The sequence below is a fragment of the Balaenoptera acutorostrata genome, chromosome 17 (genome assembly GCF_949987535.1).
Source record: "Balaenoptera acutorostrata chromosome 17, mBalAcu1.1, whole genome shotgun sequence".
In the NCBI taxonomy this organism is placed as follows: domain Eukaryota; kingdom Metazoa; phylum Chordata; class Mammalia; order Artiodactyla; family Balaenopteridae; genus Balaenoptera; species Balaenoptera acutorostrata.
In genome coordinates, this window is record NC_080080.1 from 75,175,393 (window position 1) to 75,201,062 (window position 25,670).

At 36.8% G+C, this 25,670-nt stretch overlaps 1 protein-coding gene across 4 annotated transcripts in view; it reads right to left on the reverse strand.

The window, feature by feature from the left end:
* Positions 1-25,670, reverse strand: part of RAB2A (RAB2A, member RAS oncogene family) — a 77,140-nt gene that overhangs the window by 22,029 nt on the left and 29,441 nt on the right. For 3 of the 4 annotated variants that reach the window (XM_057532113.1, XM_057532112.1, XM_057532115.1), the window contains exons 2-6: positions 25,222-25,293; positions 19,473-19,540; positions 10,187-10,269; positions 9,661-9,753; positions 5,197-5,308 (exon numbers count right to left, since the gene is read on the reverse strand). In XM_057532113.1, the coding sequence (XP_057388096.1) occupies positions 5,197-5,308; positions 9,661-9,753; positions 10,187-10,269; positions 19,473-19,540; positions 25,222-25,293 (428 nt within the window). The remainder of the gene's footprint in view (positions 1-5,196; positions 5,309-9,660; positions 9,754-10,186; positions 10,270-19,472; positions 19,541-25,221; positions 25,294-25,670) is intronic. The other variant, XM_057532114.1, reaches the window with a different exon arrangement.

The following is a 25,670-nucleotide window of genomic DNA, read 5'->3' on the forward strand; positions in this document are numbered from 1 at the left end:
CCCTTGCATTGGCAGGCGGATTCTCAACCACTGCACCACCAGGGAAGCCCAGCTGTAGGTTTTTTTGTAGATGCTCTTTAACAAGCTGAGGAAGTCCTCCTCAATTCCTTTTTTTTTTTTTTTTTTTTTGAGGGTTTTTAAACACGGCTGGTGTTGGATTTTGTCACATGCATTTTCTGCACTGACTGCTATGGTTTGATTTTTCTTCTTTATCCTATTAAAATGGTAGATTATACTGAACCAGCTCTGCATCCCTGGAATAAGTTCCTTTTGGCCATGATGTATATATTTTACATATGCACATGTATATGATTTCACATATTGTTGAAATTCTACTTGCTGATATTCTGTTGAGAATTTTTTTCATATGTTAATAAATGTTATCAGTCTGTACCCTTTTTTTTTTTTTCCTTTGGTTTTGGTATCAGGGCAATATTAGCTTCTTAAAATAAATAAGGAAATGTTCTACCTCTTCTATTTTCTGGAAAAGATAGTGTAGAATTGGTGTTCATTCTTTCTGTAAATGTTTGGTAGAATCCTCCAGTGAAACCATCTGAACCTACCTAGATATTTCTTTTTGGAAAATTTTTAAATTACTAATTCAATCTCCTTAATAGTTATAGGGCTGTTCAAATACTCTATTTCATACTAGGAGAGCTGTAGTAGTTTGTGCTGAGTTTGTGATCTTTTTGTACATTTCATCTAATTTACCATATTTATGTATTATTCCTTTGATGTCTGCAGGATCTATAGTTATAACTTCTGTTTTGTTCCTGATATTGGTAATCTGTACCTTCTCTCTCTTTGCTTCTTTGTCAGTCTTGCTATATTATTGACTTAAAAAAAAAAAACAGCCTTTAAAAATTTCCTCTATTGTTTTCCTGTTTTTGATTTCACTGATTTTTGCTCTTATCTTTATTATTTTCTTCCTTCTATTTGCTTTGGGTTCTTGAGGTAGGAGCTAAGATTCTTGATCAGAGACTTTTCCCTTTTCTAACGAATGTGGTTAATGCTATAAATTTCCCTCTCTGCACTGCATTACGTGTTTCCCACAAATTCTGATATGTTGTATTTTATTTTTCATTCAGTTCAGTGTATTTTTAAAATTTCCTTTGAGACTTCCCCTTTGACACATACATTATTTAGAAGTGTACTGTTTAGTTTCCAAGTCTCTGAAGAATTTCCCAGTTACCTGTTATTGATAATCAGAACCAATAGAACTGAGAGGAGAAGCAAATCCATAATTATAGGTGGAGACGATGATTGATTTCTAGTTTAATTCCATTGGTTCTACTGGTTTTTGCTTCATACATCTTGCAGCTCTGTAGTTTGGTGCACATAAGTTTAGGATTGCTATTATCTCCCTGGTGGACTCTTCTTTTATTATTATATAATGTCCCACTCTGTCTACTTTATCTGGTATTAAGAGAGCCACTCCTGCTTTCTTTTGATTAGTGTTTGTGTCATATGTATTTTCCCATCATTTTATTTTCAAACTGCCTGTAGCATTATATTTGAAGTCAGTTTCCTGTAGACACCATATAGATGGGTCATATTTTTTAATCCTCTCTGCCAAGCTCTGTCTTTTGATTGGTGTATTTAAATCATTTATATTCCAGGTAATTATTGCTATGTGAGGGTTTAAGTATGCCACTTTATTTTTGTTTGCTATTTTTTGTTTTCTTTTTCCTGCCTTTCTGAGAGTTAACTGAACATTTTTTAGCATTCCACATTGATTTATCTATTGTTTTTTAGTGTGTCTCTTTGTATATTTTTTAGTAGTTGCTCTGAGTATTGCATTATACATACATACATACATACATAAATAAAAACTTATACAGTCTGCTAGTGTTGTCATTTTACCAAGTCAGGTGAAGTATAAAAACCGTACTTCCCTTGATGTCCCTTTCTCCAGCGTGGTTTTATTTCCTGTATGTACACTGAGAACCACATCAGACATTAGAGTTTTGCTTCAATTGTCAAATGTAATTTACAAGACTTAAAAGTTTTAAGAAAAAGTCTACTGTGATTATTCATACTTCTGGTTACTGGTATTCCCTCTTAAAAGATTCTTTCTTTTATCATTTCATTTGTTAGATAATTTCTTTAGCCATTCTTTTATGGTGGATCTGCTACTGATAAATTCTTGCTTTTCTTTCATCTGAGAATGTCTTGATTTCCCTTCACTCCTGAGATACTTTTGTTGGTTCTAGTATTGTGGACTGAAAGTTCTTTTTTCAGCTCTTGAAAAATGTGCTATTTCCTTCCGGCCTCCATGGTTTCTGACAGAATTCTGCTGTCATTCCAGTTGGTAAGGAACTGTTTGTCACTGCTTTCAAGATTTTTTCTTTGTGTTTAGCTTTCAGAGATTTGACTATGGACAGAAGTTGTGGATTTTTAAGGTTTATCCTGTTTGGAGCTGGCTCAGCTTCTTGAATCTGTAGGTTTATATCTTCTGTCACATTTGGGAAGTTTTCAGTCATTACTCCTTTGAGTACTTTTTCAGAGCCATCTTCTTTCTTCTCTCCTTCTAGGAGTCTGATAATACAACGTCAGAGCTTTTGTTATAGCCCCACAAACTCTTGAGGCACTGTTCATTTTTTTTCTACTCTATTTTCTCTCTGTAGTTTAAACTGAGTAGTTTCTATTGTTCTACTGTCCGGTTCACTATTTCTCTCCTCTGTCCCCATCATTCTGTTGTTGATTCCATCCACTGAGTTTTACATTTGTTGTTATATTTTTCAGTTCTAAAATTTCTATCTTGTTCAAATTTTTATCTTGTAGTTATTTTGCTGAGACTACTTTTCATTTGTTTCAAGCATGCCCCTAAAATTGTTTGTTGAGGCATTTTTATGATGGTTGCCTAAAAAATCTTTGTCAGATAATTCTAACATCTCTGTCATCTTGCTGTTGGCATCTATTGATTTTTCTTTTTTTTTCATTCAGTTTGAGGTCTTCCTACTTCTAGGTATGGTGAGTTTCTACTGGAACTTGGACATTTTGGGTATTGTGTTATGAGACTCGGGATCTTATTTAAACCTGTGCTTTAGCTGGCTTCCTCTGACACAACTCCTACAGGGAAATGAGGAGCATGGAAAAATCTCATTATAGCCAGCTGATGGTGGAAGTAGTACCATAATTTCTTTTGTGATGTTTAGCTGTAGTAGAATATTTTCTCTAAAAGCTTTCTGTCTGGACTTCCCTGGTGGCGCAGTGGTTAAGAATCCGCCTGCCAATGCAGGGGACACGGGTTCGAGCCCTGGTCCGGGAAGATCCCACATGCCGTGGAGCAACTAAGCTCGTGAGCCACAATTACTGAGCCTGTGCTCTAGAACCCGCGAGGCACAACTACTGAGCCCACATGCCACAACTACTAAAGCTTGTGCGCCGACAGCCCGTGCTCCGCAACAAGAGAAGCCACCGCAATGAGAAGCCCGCACACCACAACAAAGAGTAGCCCCTACTCGCCACAACTAGAGAAAGCACGTGCGCAGCAACGAAGACCCAACGCAGCCAAAAATAAATAAATAAAGTTAAAAAAAAAAGATTATTTCTTAATATCCTTGGCTTCTGAGAGGCAAATTAATTTACATGATTAAGTAAAGTACTGTTCTCTCATGAGTATGGGAAATTCCTGCCTGATCAAATTTAAACAATTATTTTTATTATTAACCAAGGATACAGAATTTTTGTAATAAATGCTGCCAAAACATTAATGAAATATATTTTATTTAAATGTTCAGCCAAACTGACAATAGTAATTTGCTACTTACACATAAACACCTACTGTTACTTGTTAAAAATAAGAAAAATGAACACAAAGGCATTAGAGTCAAAACTAGAAATTTAGAATTACTTTCCAGTAGAGGTTGCCTTGTCATCTAACGTCACAGTATGGTTCTTTCATAAAATACAGACAATTCTGGCTTTAAGGTTCTCAAAATCAACAAGAAAATCCATTGTTAATTATCAGTAAGGATATGTTTCAGATGTCTTGAAACCCCCATAACACGTTGGCCCTTACAGTTTCAAATCCAACACCTCTAATAAAGGAGTGCTTCACGGAAACAGGCAGCTTTATGTGTCTATTTTAAGTCAAACAAGAGGACAGAATTGATTTCTCTCTGGGTTTGCTGTGTGAAGTAAAACATTATTCTTGGATGTTATCAAGATGTAATTAATTTGCAACACAGGTAAAGCATTAGTTGGAGCCTGTAAGAAGAGTATTACGGACAATCACAGAGCACCTCATCAAGTATAGGTGAGTATAATACCTTACCTAAGAATTCTTCAGTGAAAATACCAATGCTGTTGAACTACTGTAGTCAATTTTTGGGTTCAACGGTTAATCAGACATGCTCTGAGTATTATTCCTAATAAGTATTTACTCACTGTTCACTATGTTGAAGGCACAGTGCTAGTTGTGGCCTAGGAACCCGTCCTCTGCTGTCCTTAGGACAAGCGTTTCTCCAATCATTTGTTTTCTAGAATCCCCTTCTGCCGCTGCTCTTAAGATTCTTACCCAGAAGGTGGAAGCTCCAGCATTACTCTGGGCAAACTGCATATTTTCTTATTCTCATTTCTGCTTTTTATGAAATAGAGTGTAGTAATACATTTACCTAAGAGAGGATTAACTGTCTACTCCTGTATGTATAATAAATAAATACAATATCCACATACACAAAGCACAGAAGAACATGGTGTGTTCACAAAACTTCCATAGTTCAGGTTGATCAATGGAAATAACTGATACTATAAATTTTATTTATTAATTATGGCAGAATTCCCATGCTTTGTATAATTTACATTGCAATAATATAATACTTTCCCTATTTAAGCAGAAGTGGATACAAAATACAAATAGCTACAAATGTTTAGTGTCTTGAAACATTTCCAAATTTCGTTAGTGTTCTTTTTTTTCCACTCTCAAGAAACATAAAAAAGATTTTAAGGAAAGTATATACAAAGATCTGTGAAAGCATTTTGGCTTCAAGTGAAGGCTCAGAATATAACTGAAGAGCCTGATATAAGATGAACATTACAAGGCATTTCAAAGGAAAGAAATTTTCTATTTTACAACCTTCAAGGACTATCTGTGACTAAAAAGCTTACAGGGGATAATCAACAAATGAATATTAAGGTATATAAAAAGTTTCTATTAAGAAGATAAAACATTTAAAAAGGCCTCTTACTTACCTCTTCTACATTAGAAGCAGTCTTAGCCGAAGTTTCCATGAAGATAAGTCCATGTTCTCGTGCAAAAGCTTCACCTTCTTCTTTTTTTACTTCTCTTCTAGATTCTAAATCACTAAACATGGGAAAGAAAGGGCCAAGTTATCAACCAACATAGTACAATTAGAGACATCTGTGGAAACTGTACGATAAGATTCAAAGTTGTACTGACCATTTTTCAATGAATTTTCGACACATAATAATCAACTTCATTATTCAGTGTATTATGAGAGTCAAAAGGGGCACACCGCTTAGCTTCAAAGAACTAGCAATCCAACTAAAGACAGACTCTAAGTTAGAGCCCTAGAATGCTAAAACTAGAGAAACCCAAAGGGAACATCTAGCCCAAACCCTACCTTTGAGTTACAGTGGGTTCCCAAAGAAGTGAACCATCTTACTCAACATAATAATCTGAGAGAGCAAAATTACACTAGTCCCCTCATCCTTCAGCCAGACTGACTGAGTTTCTATGAATGTGATAAAAATAAGTCACACAATTTTCAGAAACTACAGGAAATTGCTTAATAAAATTCAAAGCAGTATAGAAACATTAATTAATTTTTAATCCCAGTTAATTCTCAATAGAACTGTTAATGTTAGAAGAGAGAGAGAAACAAAAGTCTAAGCTAGAAATTTTGGACAAAAGTATGGTATTCATTTTTATTATACTGAAATTGTATTAGTTAAGGTAGGGGTAAAAAGTAGAAGTCTCCTCTTCAAGTGTGTTTTATTGTAAAAAAAATTTAAACTTTACTATTACAAATTTATGTGCCCAGAACAGGATGGAGAAGAATATAATATCCATGTACTTCCATCTAGCCTTGACACATATTATTTTGACAGATTTGTATCAGATTTCTTTTCTGTTGAGAAATAAAATCAATAGTTACAAGTTGACTGTGCTATGAAATACTAGTGGTAAAACGAGAACATAAAAAGCAGGCAAACAGAGTTTGCAAATATTATAGCATGACTGGACGAGGATAATTTATCCAACTATAATCTGGGGGCCTCCTGTGTGCCAAGCCCTATCCTGGATCTGGGGACAGACCACTCAACAAAACAGACATAGTACCAACCCCCTGCCCCCAGGTGGAGCTTATATTCTAGCAGGCGTAAAAAATGGGGGAGGGGGGGACACTAGCAACCGTGACATGGTACCGTGCTCCTGAAATTCAGTCCCCTTATCTGACAATCATTCTTAAGGGAAAATTAGCTTTGAGGTACACAGCATCTTCAAGAAAATACTTTCCCTTAACTGCCCTTTATCCCATTTTATGCATATGCCACATTTTATTTAAACAATCCCTTACCTGGAGATATTTAAAGTTACTCCCAGTTTTCCCCTACCAGTATCGCTGATGATGCCCGCATTTGCAAATGTTATCTTAACAAAGAGGGTTAAGGATGTATACATTTAAGGGATTGTTTGAAAAAAAGAAAGCGGCACTTCAGTATTCTGTATTTGTTTTATCACTCTTTGTTTCCTCAGTTTTCCAGGTGTAAAATCATATTGTTGTCTTTGACTTTTCACTCCATTAATCCCATTTAAATTGCTTTTACTACTTAAATATCTTTCTTTCCTAAACCATTCTCTTAATTTATGCTTTTTTGTTTAGGGTATTCTAATTCCTTGACTATTAAAAACTTTCATCCTTGCAGCCTCTGCGTCCTATTTCTTGTATAACCAATTGCAAATGCCACAGTTAGGAAAAATCCATGTCATATCTGTCATTCTGACTAGGTCACTGTCTTTCTCAAACCCCTCCACTGGCTCCCTACTGCTTAATTCACCTAACTCAGAAATTGTTTATTCCCTGTTTCCATGTCTACCCCAATTCACCTCATCTAATAATAATCCCCTCATTTATCTCTGTTCGTTTCCATTCACTCTTTGCATGTCATACATTCTTTTTTCCCTTCTCCTAGTTTCTTCCCTAAAATGTCTTTCCACACCTACTGTATGCTAATGATAAGAGCTACCCATCTACAATCATTAGAAACATCTTTTGTACATACTATACTTTGCTCTTTCTTTTCACAACTGAACTATGGGCAGCAACCAAATTTAAGCCACCAGTAAGGTGCCAGCCACCTTGTTTCAGACACAAGGAAAACACCGGTAAGACAAAACTATGAAAATTCTCTTTATTCTTCAAATATTCTTCTCATTATTTCACACATCATCACTGAATGGTAGTATGAATACTTCCATATTACAAAGACTAAAGCTTCCCTCCAATAGCCTTATTCTTAAAAGGATTTTGATATCTGTGGGGAATCCAATCCCCCATGGATGTGGAAGGACAACTGTATCTTCGCTTAACAGCAAACCTCAATTAAAATAACACTTAAAAAAATCTAATCTATGCAGTATAATATTTGTTATATTACTTTTTTTTTTTACAGTTTTACTGCAATATAATTGACATAAAAAACTGCACATTTAATATAAAATTTGATGAGTTTCACGTATGTATACCTGGTGAAGCCATCAGTCTCCCAAAAGTTTCCTCATTCCCCACTATAATCCATCCTTTCCTTCCCCTGTACCCTAGTCAACTAATGATCTGCTTTCTGCTACTAGAGAATAGTCTGTATTTTGTGGGGTTTTATATTAATGGAATCATATAGTATGTTTTCTTTTTGTCTGTTTTTTTTTTTTTTGCACTCAGCATAATTATTTTGAGATTCATCCACTTTGCTGCATATATCAATAGCTCATTCCTCTTTATCGCTCAGTGTATTCCATTGTACGGCTGTATCACAATTTATCCATTCACCTGTCAATTGAATTTTGGGTTGCTTCCAGTTTGGCGCTATTGCAAATAAAGCCACTGTGAGAGCCTGTGTATAATTTTTTGTGTAAAGCATGTTTTTCTTGGGTAAATACCTAGGAGTGAAGTGGCTAGGTGGTATGGCAAATGTACGTTTATTTTCTAAAGAAACCACCAAATTGTTTTGCAAAACGGTTGTATCATTTTACATTTCCACCAGCAGTGCAAGAGTTTCAGTTCCTCTGGATCCTTGCCAATACTTGGTAAGTTAATCTTTCCTATTTAAGTGATGTTTGACAAAACCAGAATCCCTAAGATTTTATATGCTTTCTTCTAGAATATTTTTTATACTTTTAACTCTTATATTTAGGTCTATAATCCATTTCCAGTTAATTTTTGTATATGGTGTGAGGTAAGGGTCAAGGTAAATTTTTTTGCACATGGCTATTCAATTGTTCCAGCACCATTTGATGAAAACATTACCCCTTCCCCCACTGAACCTTGGCATCTTTGTCAAAAAAATTAATTGACAAGACTTTCCTGGTGGCACAGTGGTTAAGAATCCACCTGCCAGTGCAGGGAACACGGGTTCGAGCCCTGGTCCGGGAAGATCCCACATGCCATGGAGCAACTAAGCCCGTGAGACACAACTATTGAGCCTGTGCTCTAGAGCCTGCAAGCCACAACTACTGAGCCCTCGTGCCACAACTACTGAAGCCCTCATGCCTAGAGCCCGTGCTCTGCAACAAGAGAAGCCACGGCAATGAGAAGCCTGCGCACCGCAACAAAGAGTAGCCCCTGCCTACCGCAACTAGAGAAAGCCGTCATGCAGCAATGAAGACCCAATGCAGCCATAAATAAATAAATAAATAAATAAACAAACAAACAAATTAAAAAATACTAGTTTTAATGGTTACCATTGTAATTTTCTACTAAACTAGTGAAAACTTTCCTACACTCTTGAAAGTTTATAGAAACTATGGTCAAGAAACTGTTCTCCCATGTACTATCATTTTAAATGTAGAGCACAAGGACATTCACTGCAAATAATGATCCCTAGATATATAAAGTAAAATAAGATTGAAAAAACAACATTAGCATGACACTAATATGTAAGTCTTAGAGGTAAGTTTAAAAGTACTAACGTGATATCTACTAAACAATATTAAAAGTGTTTCAGGCCTTTTAAGTAGAAATACACCTGATTAATCTATGTATTATATTAAGTCATATAATACACATTAAGTCATGAAGAAGGGAAAAAAATATTTTTCTGAGTTCTGCACAGATCCTTATTTATACTGCCAAGTGTTTTTGGTAATACTGAACAGTGACCTAACCACCAAACATTATCAGTGGGTTTTATTTTAAATTACTAATCAGATAAACCTACTTAAGAGTATTCTTTAAAGTATAGCTTCCAATAAAAACTATTTCAAATAATAATTTCCAATAAAGCTTATTATCTGCATTTTAAAAAACAAAAGAAACATCTTAGTATCTTAAAATTTTTATAATTTAAGAAATCAATAACAACATTTTGGACAATGTACAAGACAGGCACTTTAACAGTTACCACATGAACAGTTACCATATAACAGCTATCCAGTCTTCATCATTATGTAAAAAAGCTTTAAAAGAGTCTTTTTACCTTTTATTTCCAATAAGCATAATGACCATGTTGGAATTGGAATGCTGGCGGGCATCTTCTAACCAGGTTGTCAAGTGGTTGAATGTGTCTCTTCTAAACATAAATGATAATTTGATTACTGTTTTCAAAGTATTTCCCCTAGTGGTGTACAATGAACAGTATACATTCCATTAAAGATAATTATTTTTAGCCATGTCCAAGTAGGAAACAGATTTTAAGTACAGTATCTGGAGTCAGAGCTCACTGACTATAGTTCAGTTTAGGAATTAAATGTAACCTCACTTTAGGAAATTCCAATGTATAAATATCATTACTAAATTTATCAACTTGGGGTGCTTATTCATATAAGAGAATAACTTAGTTACAGATTTCTGTAGTAAATTTAAAGTTAATTCAAGATACATAAGTTTTAAAGGCAGATAGCCAGGACATAAAGGCAAAGCTATACTTTCATTACTGATAATCATATTTATTTAGAAAAATTCTCTGCACTGACTACTGAACCAAAAACTTTACACGTTCTCACCTTGTAATATCATACACTAGTAAAGCCCCTGCTGCACCTCTGTAATATGACCTTGTGATGGAACGAAAGGACTCTTGCCCTGCCTGTGAGGAGAGAAGAAAAGGTTGATAGTTTCCTTTAACAAACTGTCCTCTACATTTTCTTATTATTCCTATGTAGAATACGGACAGGTAGCGAATGTGTACATAAAGGAAAAGAAGAAATCCTAACTTCACCAGTCTTAGCAAAAAGTCACATAATACCACTACTGCTCAAGTCAACCAGACGAACATGCAATCCACAACCCCCCACCCCCCAAAACAAGACCTCTAAACCTTTTTTGGCAATCCCTGACAACCCAATTTACTGAATGGCTTCACAATACATGAATCATTATTAGAGCACAGAATGGACTCCTAGCAACTAAGCTCTGAAGACAAATTTGAAAGGAAGCAAATAACCCAGAGCCTCACATTTGAATTCAATAACCCACTCCCTGGGGCAGCTGTTGACACTAGAATAAATAAAGTCCATTGTAAATAAATGATGAATGACATCTTTACGCCCACCATCTGCTGGTGTAAAGGTTGTTGGAAGGCCAAGGATGCAGATTTTATCAGTTATATCATAAACTGCAGTGAGCTTTCAACAGTCATCGGATGGAATTCTTTGAGCAATCATTTTATTATGAAAAACAGAAAATGGTTCTGAATTTATGAAATTTTTTTCTCTACACTTAATCAATTTTCTCTGTTATTTGATATAAAATGCTTGTCAAAAGGCAACAGGACAAAAAGTCATCTTTATATCCACTTGTGAAAACAGACTTCAGAGATTATGCAAAATTAGTTACTTTCCCTTCTACCAGTGGCACTAATGTTCTGCTTTTTAAGAAAGGCTTGTGTGGGATATGCCTTTTGCCTCTGAGTTTAAAATTGAGACAGTTCGTATCAAAAACACTTTCTTATTTTTAATCACTTAATTTCTACCTCTGAGAAAAAATAAGCATGTAAATTAAGTAAACAAAGCCAGTTTCCACAATTTTTGTATTCAAAATCTACTAAGTCCTTGAAAAATACTCATGTTTCCATATTCTGAGTTCTGATCTCCAAGTGTAAATATTAAGCCCTTCCCACCCTCAGAATGCACGTGGACAGTCAGGTTCTGCCCTGTGCTAACACCGATACTCAATGCTGTAATTCTTGTTGCCGTCCCACTACACCCCTGTCCCCCAGCCCCGGTGCCTAGCACTGGGTCTGGCACACATCAGGCATGCAGAGAAAGCCTGCTGAGTGCAAGAATGAATTCTAATGTCTCAGTCAAATGCACAAAATGGTCATTACTCCATCCCACCTAAATGAATGGACATCAGTAAGTCCTGACATACTAAGTTCAGTAAAAATAACTTCTCCCAAGTGGAAACTAAAGGTTAGACCTTCTTTCGGTAACCCGAAAGCATTTCTGGCACTTAGAATAATGTCTTATGATAAATTAGATACTGAGAAAGCCATCACATAAAAGTGTTGTAAAAATGGCCAACTCGTTTCACAGAGTTTGAGGTTAAAACACTAGATGATACTAGTTGGAAGCATGAAATTAATTACAGTTATTTTTATATAATTTATTGAGATACATCTTTCCCAAAAAATCCTTTCAAATCCAAGTTCAAAACTCAAGCATTATGGGAATTTCTTCTTTAACTGCTTAGCATGGGAAAATTAAGGGCTAGAACAGCGTGGATTATATATACCAAGGAAGGATCATGTGGCAAACAATACAAAAAAAGATAAATATTAGTTCAAAATGAAAATCAAGCTTAGGCTTTTGTATCTCCCAAGCCTAAACAATGAGCAAAGGTAAAAGTTCTTTAAATCAATCTTGGTGGGACCTTTTGTGGGAGGAGTTAAAATGAATACAGTTGACCCTTGAACAACACCATTTTGAACTGTGTGGGTCCACTTACATGTGGAGTTTTTTTCCCCATGGCAAACAATACAGTACTACACAACCTGAGGCTGGTTGAATCCACGGACACGGAAGAACTGCGGATAGGAAGAACCACAGATAGGAAGGCCCGATTATCAATCAGACCCAGATTTTAGACTGTGTGGGAGTTGGCAACCCTAACGCATATTGTTCAAGGGTTAACTGTACACTGCTACAGATCTTACAGAGAATTATAAGATCTAAAACTTCAGTGTTTCCAGTCTAGATAAGAAATAGTAAAAGGGAAAAAGCTTAGGAAAAGCACATATCTATATACCATTCCCATTCCTCCTGAACTGTTTTACAAAGAACAAACATGTTGCAATATGGAAATAATGTATATAATGCATCACTTTATACTGAATCCACTGAATCTGGATGGATTTCGCCCATCATTACAAAATCTAAAACTCCAGCAAATAAAAAATGAAACATTCCAAGTGAGGGCTGTGAAGATAACTGTGCACCTTGAAATCTAGGATCACTGTGTAATAAGCGAAGATCAGTGTTCAGAACAGTTTCCAAAATCTGAAGACCTGGCTTGTCGGGACAACACCCACCACTCTGGCCTAGTCTCTGTCAGTGGTGCTGGTAGCCTTAACATAAGTCTTGCCCGATAATGTGTTTTTTTGTTTTTGTTTTTTTTAAATTTATTTTTGGCTGTGTTGGGTCTTCATTTCTGTGCGAGGGCTTTCTCTTGTTGTGGCAAGCGGGGGCCACTCTTCATCACGGTGCGCGGGTCTCTCACTGTCACGGCCTCTCTTGTTGCGGAGCACAGGCTCCAGATGCGCAGGCTCAGTAATTGTGGCTCACGGGCCTAGTTGCTCCACGGCATGTGGGATCTTCCTAGACCAGGGCTCGAACCCGTGTCCCCTGCATTGGCAGGCAGATTCTCAACCGCTGTGCCACCAGGGAAGCCCCAATAACGTGCTTTATTACGGCTTCTCCAGCTATAAACAAACCGTTAAACAACTAACTGCAGAAAGCTAGCCCAATGGTTATCTTGATCACATTAAAGCAAAGTAATCTAGTTTTTAAGAAGCACTTTAATATAAACCTATTCAAACTGTGATCGACTGATATTGTTTTAAATGAAAAAGAACGTCAACTTAGGGCATATAGATATTTTTGATCCTCTCCACTGTAAGATGCTGGCTTCAAGAAATTTTAGAAGCTTGGAACTGAACAGGATATAGAATTCTTTGTATCAAAAGAAAGGGACTCCTGGGACTTCCCTGGTGGCACAGTGGTTAAGAATCTGCCTGCCAATGCAGGGGACACGGGTTCGAGCCCTGGTCCGGGAAGATCCCACGTGCCGCGGAGCCACTAAGCCCGTGCGCCACAACAGCTGAGCCTGTGCTCTAGAGCCCAGGAGCCACAACTACTGAGCCCACGTGCCACAACTACTGAAGCCCGTGCGCCTAGAGCCCGTGCTCCGCAACAAGAGAAGCCACCGGAATGAGAAGCCCACGCACCACAACGAAGGGTAGCCCCCACTCGCCGCAACTATAGAAAGCCCGCGCGCAGCAATGAAGACCCAACGCAGCCAAAACTAAATAAATAAATTTATAATAAATAAATAAATAAATAAATAAATAAATAAAATAAAATTTGTGCCCAGGATTTGTTTAAAAAAAAAACAAAAACAAAAACAAAAAGAAAGGGACTCTTAACAGCAGCTAAGGGTATAAAGGAAAATGCATTTCATGAGACAGGAACTAAGTGCACAGCACCAGAAAGACCTGGTTGGGACGGCCAGAGTAGACCATGAGCTGCCAACTCACAATACAGCTCTGTGGTTTCTGGGAAAAAAAAAAATCAGCAAGATACCAGATATGCAAAAAAGCAGTACAGAAAAGTCCGCCTCAGGAGGTAACAGGCATGCTCATTCTGAGGACGCTTACTACTAAAATTAGAGCACAGAACACGTGTGAAAAAGAAGCCTGTAGTCCTCCACTTTCCATGTGAGGATTGTTAAATTAAATAAACTTGATTCTTCGCCCCAATACCTTTAAAATTGACCTCCAACTGCCAGATAAAGATTCCCCCAAATTGGCTTCTCCACGTGCCTAAGTCTTTCCGTTGAAACAATTTTTGTAGTAACCAGTCTGGCAACTTAACTCCTCCTCCTCTTCTGTTATATCCATAATATACAACTTCACACACATCAAGCTACTGTTAAAAAAATCTCTACCCTGAACGTAAGTCCTAAGCTCTTGGGAATCTGATCTCTATCTGTTTCTCTAGAATTTTATATTACTATTCCATAAAAGTCTTGTTCATACAGCCATTTTTTTTTCTACTGGTATTCTGCCCATATTCTGAATATTCCTGCTTTTGTGCCTCTGTTTAACTCTTTGCCTGAAAATCTTTCTCCTCTATCTACTTATCCAATTTCTATTCCCTTTGAGGACCAGTTCAAGCCCCCTAATCTTCTCACAAAGCTAGGAAGCTTGCCTACCACAGCCTATACTTATCCTTTTCTCCTCACAAATCCAAAAGCAATTTCATGTGATCATTTGGTTCCAATACTATTGATTAGATAAAATGAACACACTGCTCAAATGCTTTTCTCCTCCTTAGTTCTCCTTGAGGGATAGCCTAACTCAGAACACTGACGTATATTTAGAGTGGACACTCAAATATGTTATCTTGATTGATCCCAAACAGCCAATAAAGTTAGAAAATTAAGATTTGTGAGAATCAGTATTACAGTAATACCTCTTACTTGCACTGTTAGTCATTTATCTAACAACTCCAGCTACACAGAACACAGCCAAGAGCCAAAAAGAAAAAAGGATTTCTAAGTAGCCAAATAAGTTATCCAGTGCTCAAGCATGGAATCTCAGGTACTTTACTAAACAAACTCAACTTAAAAATCTAGACCTGTGATCAAGGAACTGCTATCATCGAGGAAAAAGATTTTGAAATCTACACACAAGAGCAAGACTTCTGGTTGGGACGACAGCAAGATTAGAATCAGTTAAGAATCACAGTAATTTTTAGGCTGCCTCAGTGACCACAGCAAGGATGGAGAAGAAGTCAACTGGGACTATTTAATTCTAGGTCTTTTAAGGGAGTTTCATACAGAAATTAAAGTAGATTCTGGGAAGAGAAATAAAGGTTGTGAATATCTAGGAAACAAGAGATGTTGAATGCTTTAACAAATTTAAGAATAGTTACTTTGAAAAAAGACTCAGGATGCAATTGCTGACTTCAGATTCTTCTAACACTGCCATGTAAGAGAAACTGGAGACCACAGGTGGGAGGTAAACATTAATGTAGAATGACATGTCTAAGATAGTTTCCTGTCCCTGTGGTTGTTCAAGAAAATGCTGATAAACAGCTGCCAAAGGAGGTGAAACAGCTGGACCTCCAAAGGCCTCTCAGCTCCTGGGGCTGGGGGGTGGGAGCAAGAGGAGTGGCAGAGGCAGGGCTGCTTCCCAGGCTTGGCTCCAGGCTCCTTCTCTAGCCCCACTGAATTCTGGTCATCCATCCTCACTGCTCCATTGAGACAACAGAAATTCTCATTTTGGGGGTAAGAAGTTGGATATGAACTGACACATTTTACAAAAGACCAAAAAATGCCTCTGATTTGCTGAAAAGGAACTTTTAGCATATAGGTTTCACATGATTTTTTACATAGTTTTACTAACTTTTATTTGATGGGAAAAATATTTGACAGTCTAATGTAAGAATATTTTCAGGGAAGCTGAACAGACACATGGACTTAAAACATCCAAACTACAAATTCTGGGGGGAGAATAAAATTTGGATATGCTGGGAAGGCAACTGAAAAAGTAACAAAAAGCAAAAGACAAGCAAGAATAGAAAAAGGTGGGTAAAGACTGGATGAGCGTCTGAGAGTGAGAATGGAATTGGGTACAAGGCATGTTTCTCCTTTGACTTACCTTGACAGATACCAGGAATATCAAACATTTGACTTCCCGTAAAAGAAAAAAGGTTACAACAGGGGCAGCGGAAAGTGCTTTAAAGGATACACTGATAACTATTATCACTGCTTCTGGCAAGGCCTTCAAGGAGTATCTGTTGGCAGCTGTACTTACTATTTTTGAAAGAAAGCAAAGATGCTGGATGTGGAAATTTTGCAAGGAAAGCCCCTTATATTTATTTTTATTATGAATGGAAACAGATATATATAAACATATGTACATCCATATAAATGGATGACAAACATCCTAAGATACTGAGACTCAGTCATTGGGAACAAAAATTCAGTTTCTTAAGGCTGATGAAACAAACCATAACATTTGGCAAATTTTTCCCTGAAGGACTCTGGGATGGTTTTGTAAATATCCTGGGCCAGGAACAGCCATGACCCTTGCTACTAAAAACACAGCTTGCTATACAAATGTATAGACACACTACAAAACATTAACGACATGGGAAACTGTGTTTCACCAGATATAAACTAAGTGTGGGAGCAACCTTAATGTGTGTCAGATAACATCTATTAAACAGTTTCGGAAGTTAGCTATGAAAGAAGAAAACCAATGATAAGAGGAAAACCTGTAGGGCAGAGACTCAAGAAACTTTCATAAGTTAACAGAGTTTTTTGAACAGTCCTTAAAATCTGGAACAGGCCATAGTTCCTAGCACCCTCCATTTGGAAGCCCTGGAATTCTTTTGGGGGGGGTCACGATGTCTTCAAAGACACCAGTCTCTCCGTGTTAGACAAAGGAGAAAGAAGACCACCCCCTGCCCTTCAGAGGAAGTGTGAACAAGAGGGTTGTTTTTGTTCTATTTCCCTTTCATACTGTCCAGCATAAGTAATTATTATAGATTTCTTTTGAAAGATCACTGCAGGTAAAACAATTAACTCATAAGCTAAGGGGAAAAAAGGCACTTATCAAAAGAAGGCATGACTAGTTAATCTAGAAAACAACTGGGGAATGAATGATTTGTTCAAGTTTCGAAAAGAGGGGAGGGATTATTTAAGAGAATACCTTAAGGATAGAAGAACAACTGAATAAACAAAATGAACTACAATGAGGTGGTTTGTGCCTAAAATATCACACAATTTTTATTACTATATTAATCTTTCCTTTTGAAACCATGTATTTTAGGAGATGGTATCTTTTCAGCACTTCCAATGATCCTAAAGTTGCTTAGACAGAATGAGATAGATATTTCACATATTCATTCAGTAAAATTTACCAAACATTGCATCAACCAGTATAAACTAAGAATACAAACAAGGCACAAAGTTGAATAAGACATAGATGGTTCTTTCCCTCATGATGCTTATTCTGAGGAGGGTAAATATGGGAACAAAAAAACTCTGATAACAACGGGGTAAGAGCTATAACAGAAATATGCATAAAATCTTATGGGGACAACCAGCTATCCCATGGGGGTCAGAAAGGCTCCGCAAGTATTGATATCTGAGCTAGTCTTAAACAGAAAAGGGGGAAAAAGTACTTCAAGCAAAGCAGGTATTTATGCAAAGTACAAGGTATGAAAAACATATTTATTAAAGAATAGCAAGTAGTTTGGTTCACACTACACTGCAGGATGTGTGTTGCCCAAGTTTATTAGCTAAGGAAGCAAGTTGGTTTATGTTAAAACAATCACTTCTGAAAAAGAAGTGAAACTTTTAATACAGAAGTAGAAAATACTTCCTTTTGGTTAGAGATCATTAATTTTAAATCTTTAGGAAAGAAGGGACTGTGCATATTTTACTTTTGTCTTGCATGGAAATGCAGTTTTGAAGTCATATCCCCTCAAAGAATATAAATCCACAAAGTTATGAGGTGCTACTGGCTGGGAGGGGAAAACACTAAGAAATGGTAAAAGCATAAATCTTTACTGCAAAAAGAGGAAACAAGAAAGCATAAAAACACAGAGTCCAATGCATAACTCTGGGACAGAGCAAGATAGAGATTTGGGGTTTTCCATTTCAAGGATGATTGTGTGATGCATGGGAAGGATCAGCCTTCAGAAACTTGCTTGGTCTTCTTGCGAATCCACTCTGTGAGACTGAATATTCTTCAAGGTGCCTTCCTTCAATAATGGCTATTAAAGGTGACAGGTGAGACACTAAGACTGCATGATTAGGAGAAAAAAAAAAAAAAGACCGGGGTATATGATGATAAAATTCCCCATATTTTATATTTCATTTACTAGTTTAGAGAGATGCTGTTTGTAGGAGACCTTTTGGTTTTTCTCAACTGGGGTTCTGTGAAGAATTAAGTCCTAACTGCCCTAAGGTAGTGGTACTCAAAGTGTGATCCCTGACCCTGGGGTGTCCCTGAGTCCTTAAGGGTCCATGAGACCCTCCACTTCCCAACTACCTATTTGTGTGAGGTTATTTTCTTCATATACTTCAACAAAACAACACATAAGACTCAATACAGGGGCAGATATGAGAATCCAGCTGTCTTCTATGAAGCAGACAGTAAAGAGATTTTTCAAAAGGTAACAGAATGGCACTCTTCACACTGGAAAAGTATAGTTTTTTTGTTTTGGAAAAACAGTTAATTTCCATAAAAATTGCATCATTTATCCTAACATACAATGAGTTTATTATGGTTATTCTACAATGAATTAATCATTAACTATTTAATAAGTTTCTCAGTTTTAATTTCTAATATGGTAAATACTGATAGCTATAAGCCACAGAAGCAAAGGCTCTTTGAGGTCTTCGCTAATTTTTTAAAGTATAAAGGGATTCTGAGACAAAAAAGTTTGGGAACCTCTACCTTAAAGCATCCATTGTATATAATAAAGTAACTTCTCTTTTATGCATAATACAGGAAAACAAAGAAAACAGTCACTCAAATCATTTTCTGTGGTTCAGATGAGAAACTGCCATTAAAACACTACATAACGAGATATGTAATAGGCACTCAATGAATATAAATGACAGAATCAGGAACTGGAGCAAGGTAGCTTCAAGTGGTTGGAACTAAATCATACTTTTAAAATAAATGAATAAACTGTCAGATCAAGTGACTATCGTATTGACATTCACGTATTTTACTTCTTACGTGTATGTTAGACATACTGCTTGATTTTCTTAAAAACATAGTTTCTAGAGCATTTCTGTTTAGATCCCCTAGACTGAGCATTCGCTCAAATATGTTCACCAAAACCTGACACCTCGGGTACCGCTGTTTGAAAACACTGCATAATAAAAATGAATCTTTTCTGGTACCACATTTTCCATCATGGCTGCAGGGGTGTTGGTGCCTAACAAACCATAACAGGCATAAAATAACATTAAAACAGAACAAACGTATAATGTAATTTTATAAAACAACTTTATTGAGGTCATCCAGTGTATTTTTGCTATACTTACTGTATCCCAAATCTGAAGTTTTATCTGTTTCCCATCAATGGTTATCATTCGAGCACCGAACTCTACACCTGAATAGAACAGAAAATGTTTTGTTATACAAACTAGTGGGAATATATTTCACATTTAAGGATTTTTTTTAAAAGGCTGTCTATTTCTAGCACATGTTATGCCAAGTGATATGCAGATTAACAAATACAGCTCCTATCCTCAGAAAATGTATAAGCTAAGGCAGAGGCTAAGGATATAATTAAAACACTAAGATATCTGAGTCTAGTGTAGTCAAGAAACCAACTGTGGTCTTCATGTTTTGCAGGCTCTGTAATATTTAAAAAATCTAGAAATGAGATGCAAGAACCATAATTATTAATCACAAATATTAAAATTTCATAAAAACTATTAGTGTCGTATAAAATTCACTAAAACGGACAGATGAATTTCAACATCATCATCTTGGTTCCCAGCATGGGTTATCAACTAGGAAAGAAATCTCCAAATCCACCCACTAGAGATGACCATTGTTTAAACATATCTTCAGACATTGCTCCATGAATAAAATACACACAGAAGTACACAATTTTATATAAATGGGAACACATAAATGCTGTTCTGCAATTTGCTTTTCAGTCACTGTGTCATCAACATTCTTCCGTACCACAAAGTATCTTTACAAATCAAAAAATATATAAAACTATACTATTGTTTTTGATGGCTGCATAATATTCCTGTGTGTGTGTTATCTCTATATATACACGCATTTTATGAAGTTGGTTACTCTACTGCTACAAATTTTGGTTGTTCTCAAATTTTCACTAAGTAGTTGATGCTGAAATGAATTTTTCAACTTATGATTATGATTTCTGGCAAATTACAGGAAATAGGATTGCAGGTCAAAGGGAATACAAACTTTACAATTATCAGTTGACTACTCTGGCTTTTTTCCCTGCGTATATCAGCTCTTTTGAAAGTACTCATTTAATCATCAAAATAGGAGGAGGAGAAAAAGAGGGGGTAATTTCAGAACAGCAAACAACTGTGAAGGCGACTCTGCAAGAAGTCTATCACTCACATTATACCACATCATTACTGCTTGGCGTGTGTTCTATCAGTATTTACATCAGAGTCAGGGTGAAGGGAAGACACACATGGTTCCCAGAAACCAGATGCCATCCTGGCAGAAAAACAGCTTTTCGTTAGTTGCCCAGGAAAGGGCATACTGCCCAGTGCCAGGATTCCATTTCAGCATCTCCTATAATTCCCCCACCTGTGATTAGGAGAGTGAGTACAAAGGTAACTTAGCCTCCCAGGATATGTAACTTGATGGAGTTTCTACTCTATATTTTATTACTTATTCCATCCTAGGGGCATAGTCAATACAAAGAAACTAACGGTATGTTTCTTAGACTCAGAAATACGGGAAAGCCAAAGAAAAGGGACCTAGGAGTCATGATGTACTAGAATGAAAAATGCAAAACTATAAAACTATGTCATATAAAACCATTACAGTGTTTACATATTTATCTATCTACATGCATTTATTCATACATACTGTGTGCCACAGGGTGGGGGGCACCCAAAACAACCATCCACCAGCTTATCATTAGTGACACGAAAACGAGTAGCTGAGGAAAGAAACTAGTGACTACGTATGGGACAAATGTTCTTTGAAATATCCAGTATTTAAAAGGGATGACCTAAAGTAGAAAATTCTACACATCAGCAAGATAGTTGACAAAATGGAGGCCATTTCATGAATCTATTGTTTATAGCCACAGAGAGAAATCCTATATTTCCTTCCACTGTCATGGATGGGTTTTTAACCACAATCCAAAAACATCTGCATGGCTCAATGGGATTCAAGATTTCTTAAATCCAGTGCATAATGTCAAATTTGGTGAAAAACAACTGCAAATTAGAAACAGACCCTTGACTGATACCAAGGGTGGGCAAGTAAGGGCAAGCAGATGCTCCTTCTCTGGAAATGACATCCTGGGCGGAGGGATAAAGATACTAAAATTGACTGGCAACCATTCCATCATCTGCTGTAGGATGGCTGTTATGGTCTCTGCTTCCTGGCCTCTTAAGATGCTTCATTCCTGCCCGTTCCCAAGTCCACGTCCCCACCCTCCTGTGGGTTCTATATAAAACTCCATATATTCCCTTTCCTTAACTTAAGCTGTAATTGAGTTTTGGTATATTTATCACTTTATTCAAAGTAAATACACAAGAGATTACTGAAGCTTAAAAAGTCCTTAAACAAAGATTTTGCCCCTAAAAACATACCCAATTTTAAAGACATGTTACATGAAAATCAGGATTGGTTCTAAAGCAGGTAAATATAATAAGATTGCTATTTTAAATTCACTTATTAATAGGGTCAGGACAGAGAATAAAAAAACAAGAGGCCAAGACACTAGTTAAAAGGCTACTATATTATCCAGGAATGAGATAAAGAATGATGATAAGAAGATAAAGAATGGTATATATCTCCAAAGAAAAATGACAACCACTGTTGATTACTGAAAAACTATGATTTCTGTTTTCCTATCAAGTGAAACAGAAACAAAGAATTCAACTTCAGCCTCAAAAACATTACCTCTTTCCCATTTACCTTCTCATAACTGGGTTCAATGCAGGTTTTACCTTTGTATTCTATGTGGCAAAAGAAAACGCTGAAACCTGAAGCGTCCTGAACTCTCAGAAACAAACAAGAACCCCAAACCTCATACTTCTCTTCTGGACTGTAAAAAATTTTATTAAACTTTTCCCTTAAGTATATATATGCTTGAGAATCTCATTTAGAAAGTTTTCCTTATCTTTTTCTTTTTTTAATGGGATAAACCATCATCCCCTATGCCCTTGAGGCTCTCTTCCCAGATACATTTTCAATTAACAGCCAATTTGGCTGCCAGAGAAATTATCTGTGGAACCAACGGCCAGGCCCCATTTACCTGACACAGTCAGGGAGTGATGCTTATTTTTTCCACATATGTTAGTCACTTTCAACCTTCCAGGACAAAATACTCTGAAGGTAAATACACACTTTCTAAGTTACCTCTAGATCATTACCATCCTTGTACAGTAAGTACTTGCATCCTTGCACAGTATCCATTTACTGAGCATTCACTAATCGATACCTACTAATTGTGTGACCCTGAGCAAGCTAAGTTATTAAATCTCTTCTGTGTCTTAGTTTCTCTTATTTGTACATGGTATTAATGATATCCATCTCATAAATTTTTTTCCAAGATTAAAAGAGTTATTACATGCGTGGAATCTAAAAAATGACACCAATGAACTTATTTAAATAGAAACAGACTCACGGACATAGAAAGCAAACTTCTGGTTACCAAAGGGGGTAGCGGCGAGTGGGCGGGGGGAGGCACATAAATTAGGAGTTTGGGATTAACTTAAACACACTACTGTATATAAAATAGGTAAACAACGAGGACCGACTATATACCACAAGGAACTATACTCAGTATCTTGTAATAACCTATAATGGAAAAGAATCTGAAAAAGAACATATATATATATGTATGTATAACTGAATAACTTTGCTGTACACTTGAAACTAACATAACACCGTAAATTAACTATACTTCAATAAAAAAAAAGTTACTACATACAAAATAAGTGCCTGGCACACAGTAAGTATTTGGTATGGGTCCATTGTTATTATTATTTTATATTATACCTTCCTCTATTCATCAAGCAAAGGCAAGTACACAGCAGAATCAAGATACTGCCTTATGCCTATTTTAGCAATCATTCCAACATTCCTTTAAAAAACATGTGCTAATTACCTTCTAAATTGTTTTTAGGTCAGAAAAATAAATTCTTGTGATGGGTGTCACAAGGTATAGTAGTCAGGGTCCAACCAGAAAAACAGAAACCATACGTAGGTATTTAAAACAGAGGGGATTTAAAGTAGGGAACTGGTTACATTAAAGGCAGGGCTGAGAAGCCCAAGGAGCAGAGGGTAAAGCAACCCAGAGATTAGGAACAGCCGGAAGCTGCTGCTGTCCCTAGGCCAGGGGGCAAAGAGAGAAACCAGGGTTCCCAGAGCCCAGGAGCCAGACCACCAGTGAGCCTGTCAGGCAGGGGCTGTGGCTGAAGCCACGGAGGACACACAGTTAATCCCAGCAGAGAGGGGAGAAGGGCCTCAGCTTCTCTTTGCTTTTAACCTCCTAACTCCCAGTGCCCCGCATCAGCAAACCCAGAGGGAAGCCAGCTGGTACAGTTACATGGGTTACAGTTTTCTAAAAACTCCCTCTGGTGTACTCCCCCTTACAAAGGCTCCCACAGGTAGAGCCTAAGCCGATTTCTAACAGCAGTGAGGCTCAGGCCCATGCGCCCAATCAGGTGTGCCCTAACAACTAGAAATTTACACGAAAGCTTCAACGAAAAGGAAGACACTTTTGTCTAGTACCCTATATGAAAAACAACTGGCTAGTTGTCTCGGGACCGAATCATGCCTAAGAGATGGCCTCAACGTTCAGACCTACGGAGCAAAGAGCAGATCCTACACAAAGATGAGCTCACCAAAGTTACGCTGCATCATGAGGATCGGCATGAAAGAGCAGTACCTGTTTTACCCATCATTATTGGATATAATTAAAACCATCAAAATGAAAATGGAATCTGCATGTTCTTATTGACAGTAGCCAGTAAGGAGAGATTTTAATGTATCTACAAAGTACATGTGGCTTGGTTGAATACTATTAACTGATCTAATAATTTGATTCATAAACTCTATCTTCGATTTGGTATTTTAAAAATACACAGGACATGAGAATCAACTTGTTATGAATAGTGAGTTAATCATATCTATAGAACATAAGCAGTCACTGGCTGAAAAGATACATTAAGCTATCAATTGTAAAGTTTAACTAGATTTCCAGTTACCATGTTTCTTCATGGTTGACTAATCTCTAATTGTTACTGGGCTACAGCCATAGAAGAATAATCTAGATTCTTTAGCTTTCAGGGTATAAATATAATTTTTTTAAAACAGATAAGAACCCTGAAACAGTATGCTTAAAGTTTTTAGTTTTTCACTTAATTTTATACTTTTGCATATTAATGAATAATATCACTAATAATAAAAACTAGTGTCGCTAATAGTAATAACAGCTAATATTTGTTGACCATTCCTTACCAGTAACTGTCTCATTTATTCTTCACAATTGAGGAAACTAAAAAATGCTTGATGGTAGTTTTTCTCAATTAATAATTATAGGCAAGCCTAAAGCACTTACCATGTTGCCAGGCACTGTTTCAATGCATCATATTTATTAACTCATTTTCTGTTCAGAATAATTTTGTGAGATGGTTACCACTATTTTTCTCATTTTACAGATAAAGAAACTGAGGCATGGAGTGGGAAAGTGGCTTGCCCAGCTAGTCAGCAGCAGAGCCCTGATGTGAACTCTGACAAACTGGTCCAGAGTCTCTGCTCTTAACCCCTCCCTATGATACACTGTCTCTCAATCAACTGTTTTATCATTAAATACAACCAAAATCAAGTATTAATGTCTTGCTGCATTCCAACCACTTTTACAGAGTTGGGGAATATTATTTTTACTACACATACTTATATTTTTTAAAAGTGATGGAGACTAAACTCTGTACAGCAACAAATCTAGTTTCATTGATTTCTGACTCATCACTGATGGAATGAGCCCTCTAGCACATTCCATTTCCACTACCCAAAACTTCTAAATGCTTCTCATCTCTTTATAAAACTTACCAATAGTAAGGTCATGTACTGGCTGAAACCTCTTGTCTGTAAACTGTAGCAATAAGCATGATTTACCAACACCTGAAAGTTAAAAGAAAAAAAATTTAAGGGACAAAATTCACAGAAATTAAGAAATACTTCATAAGAGTACTTGGAAAAGAGGCAGCTAGGGTTTCTGGTGCTCTGAGAACAATCTGCCATGATTTTTCAGCGCTCTCATTTCTTGGGGAATTAGAGGGCTGATGATTTGGGGAAAGGTGTTGACCAATCCAAAACACCATTTTCATCCTTTTGCATTCATTCAGCATTTCAATCTGAAAGATGAGAGTGGCAGCAACTCCCGGAGACGACCAACCAGGTCCTCCCAGCAGCCTCCATACCACAGGACTCATGCAGTGAAGTGTTCATGCACTTCTGTTTTTTCTGTAGTAGTGAAAATATTTAAAAAACATAGTACT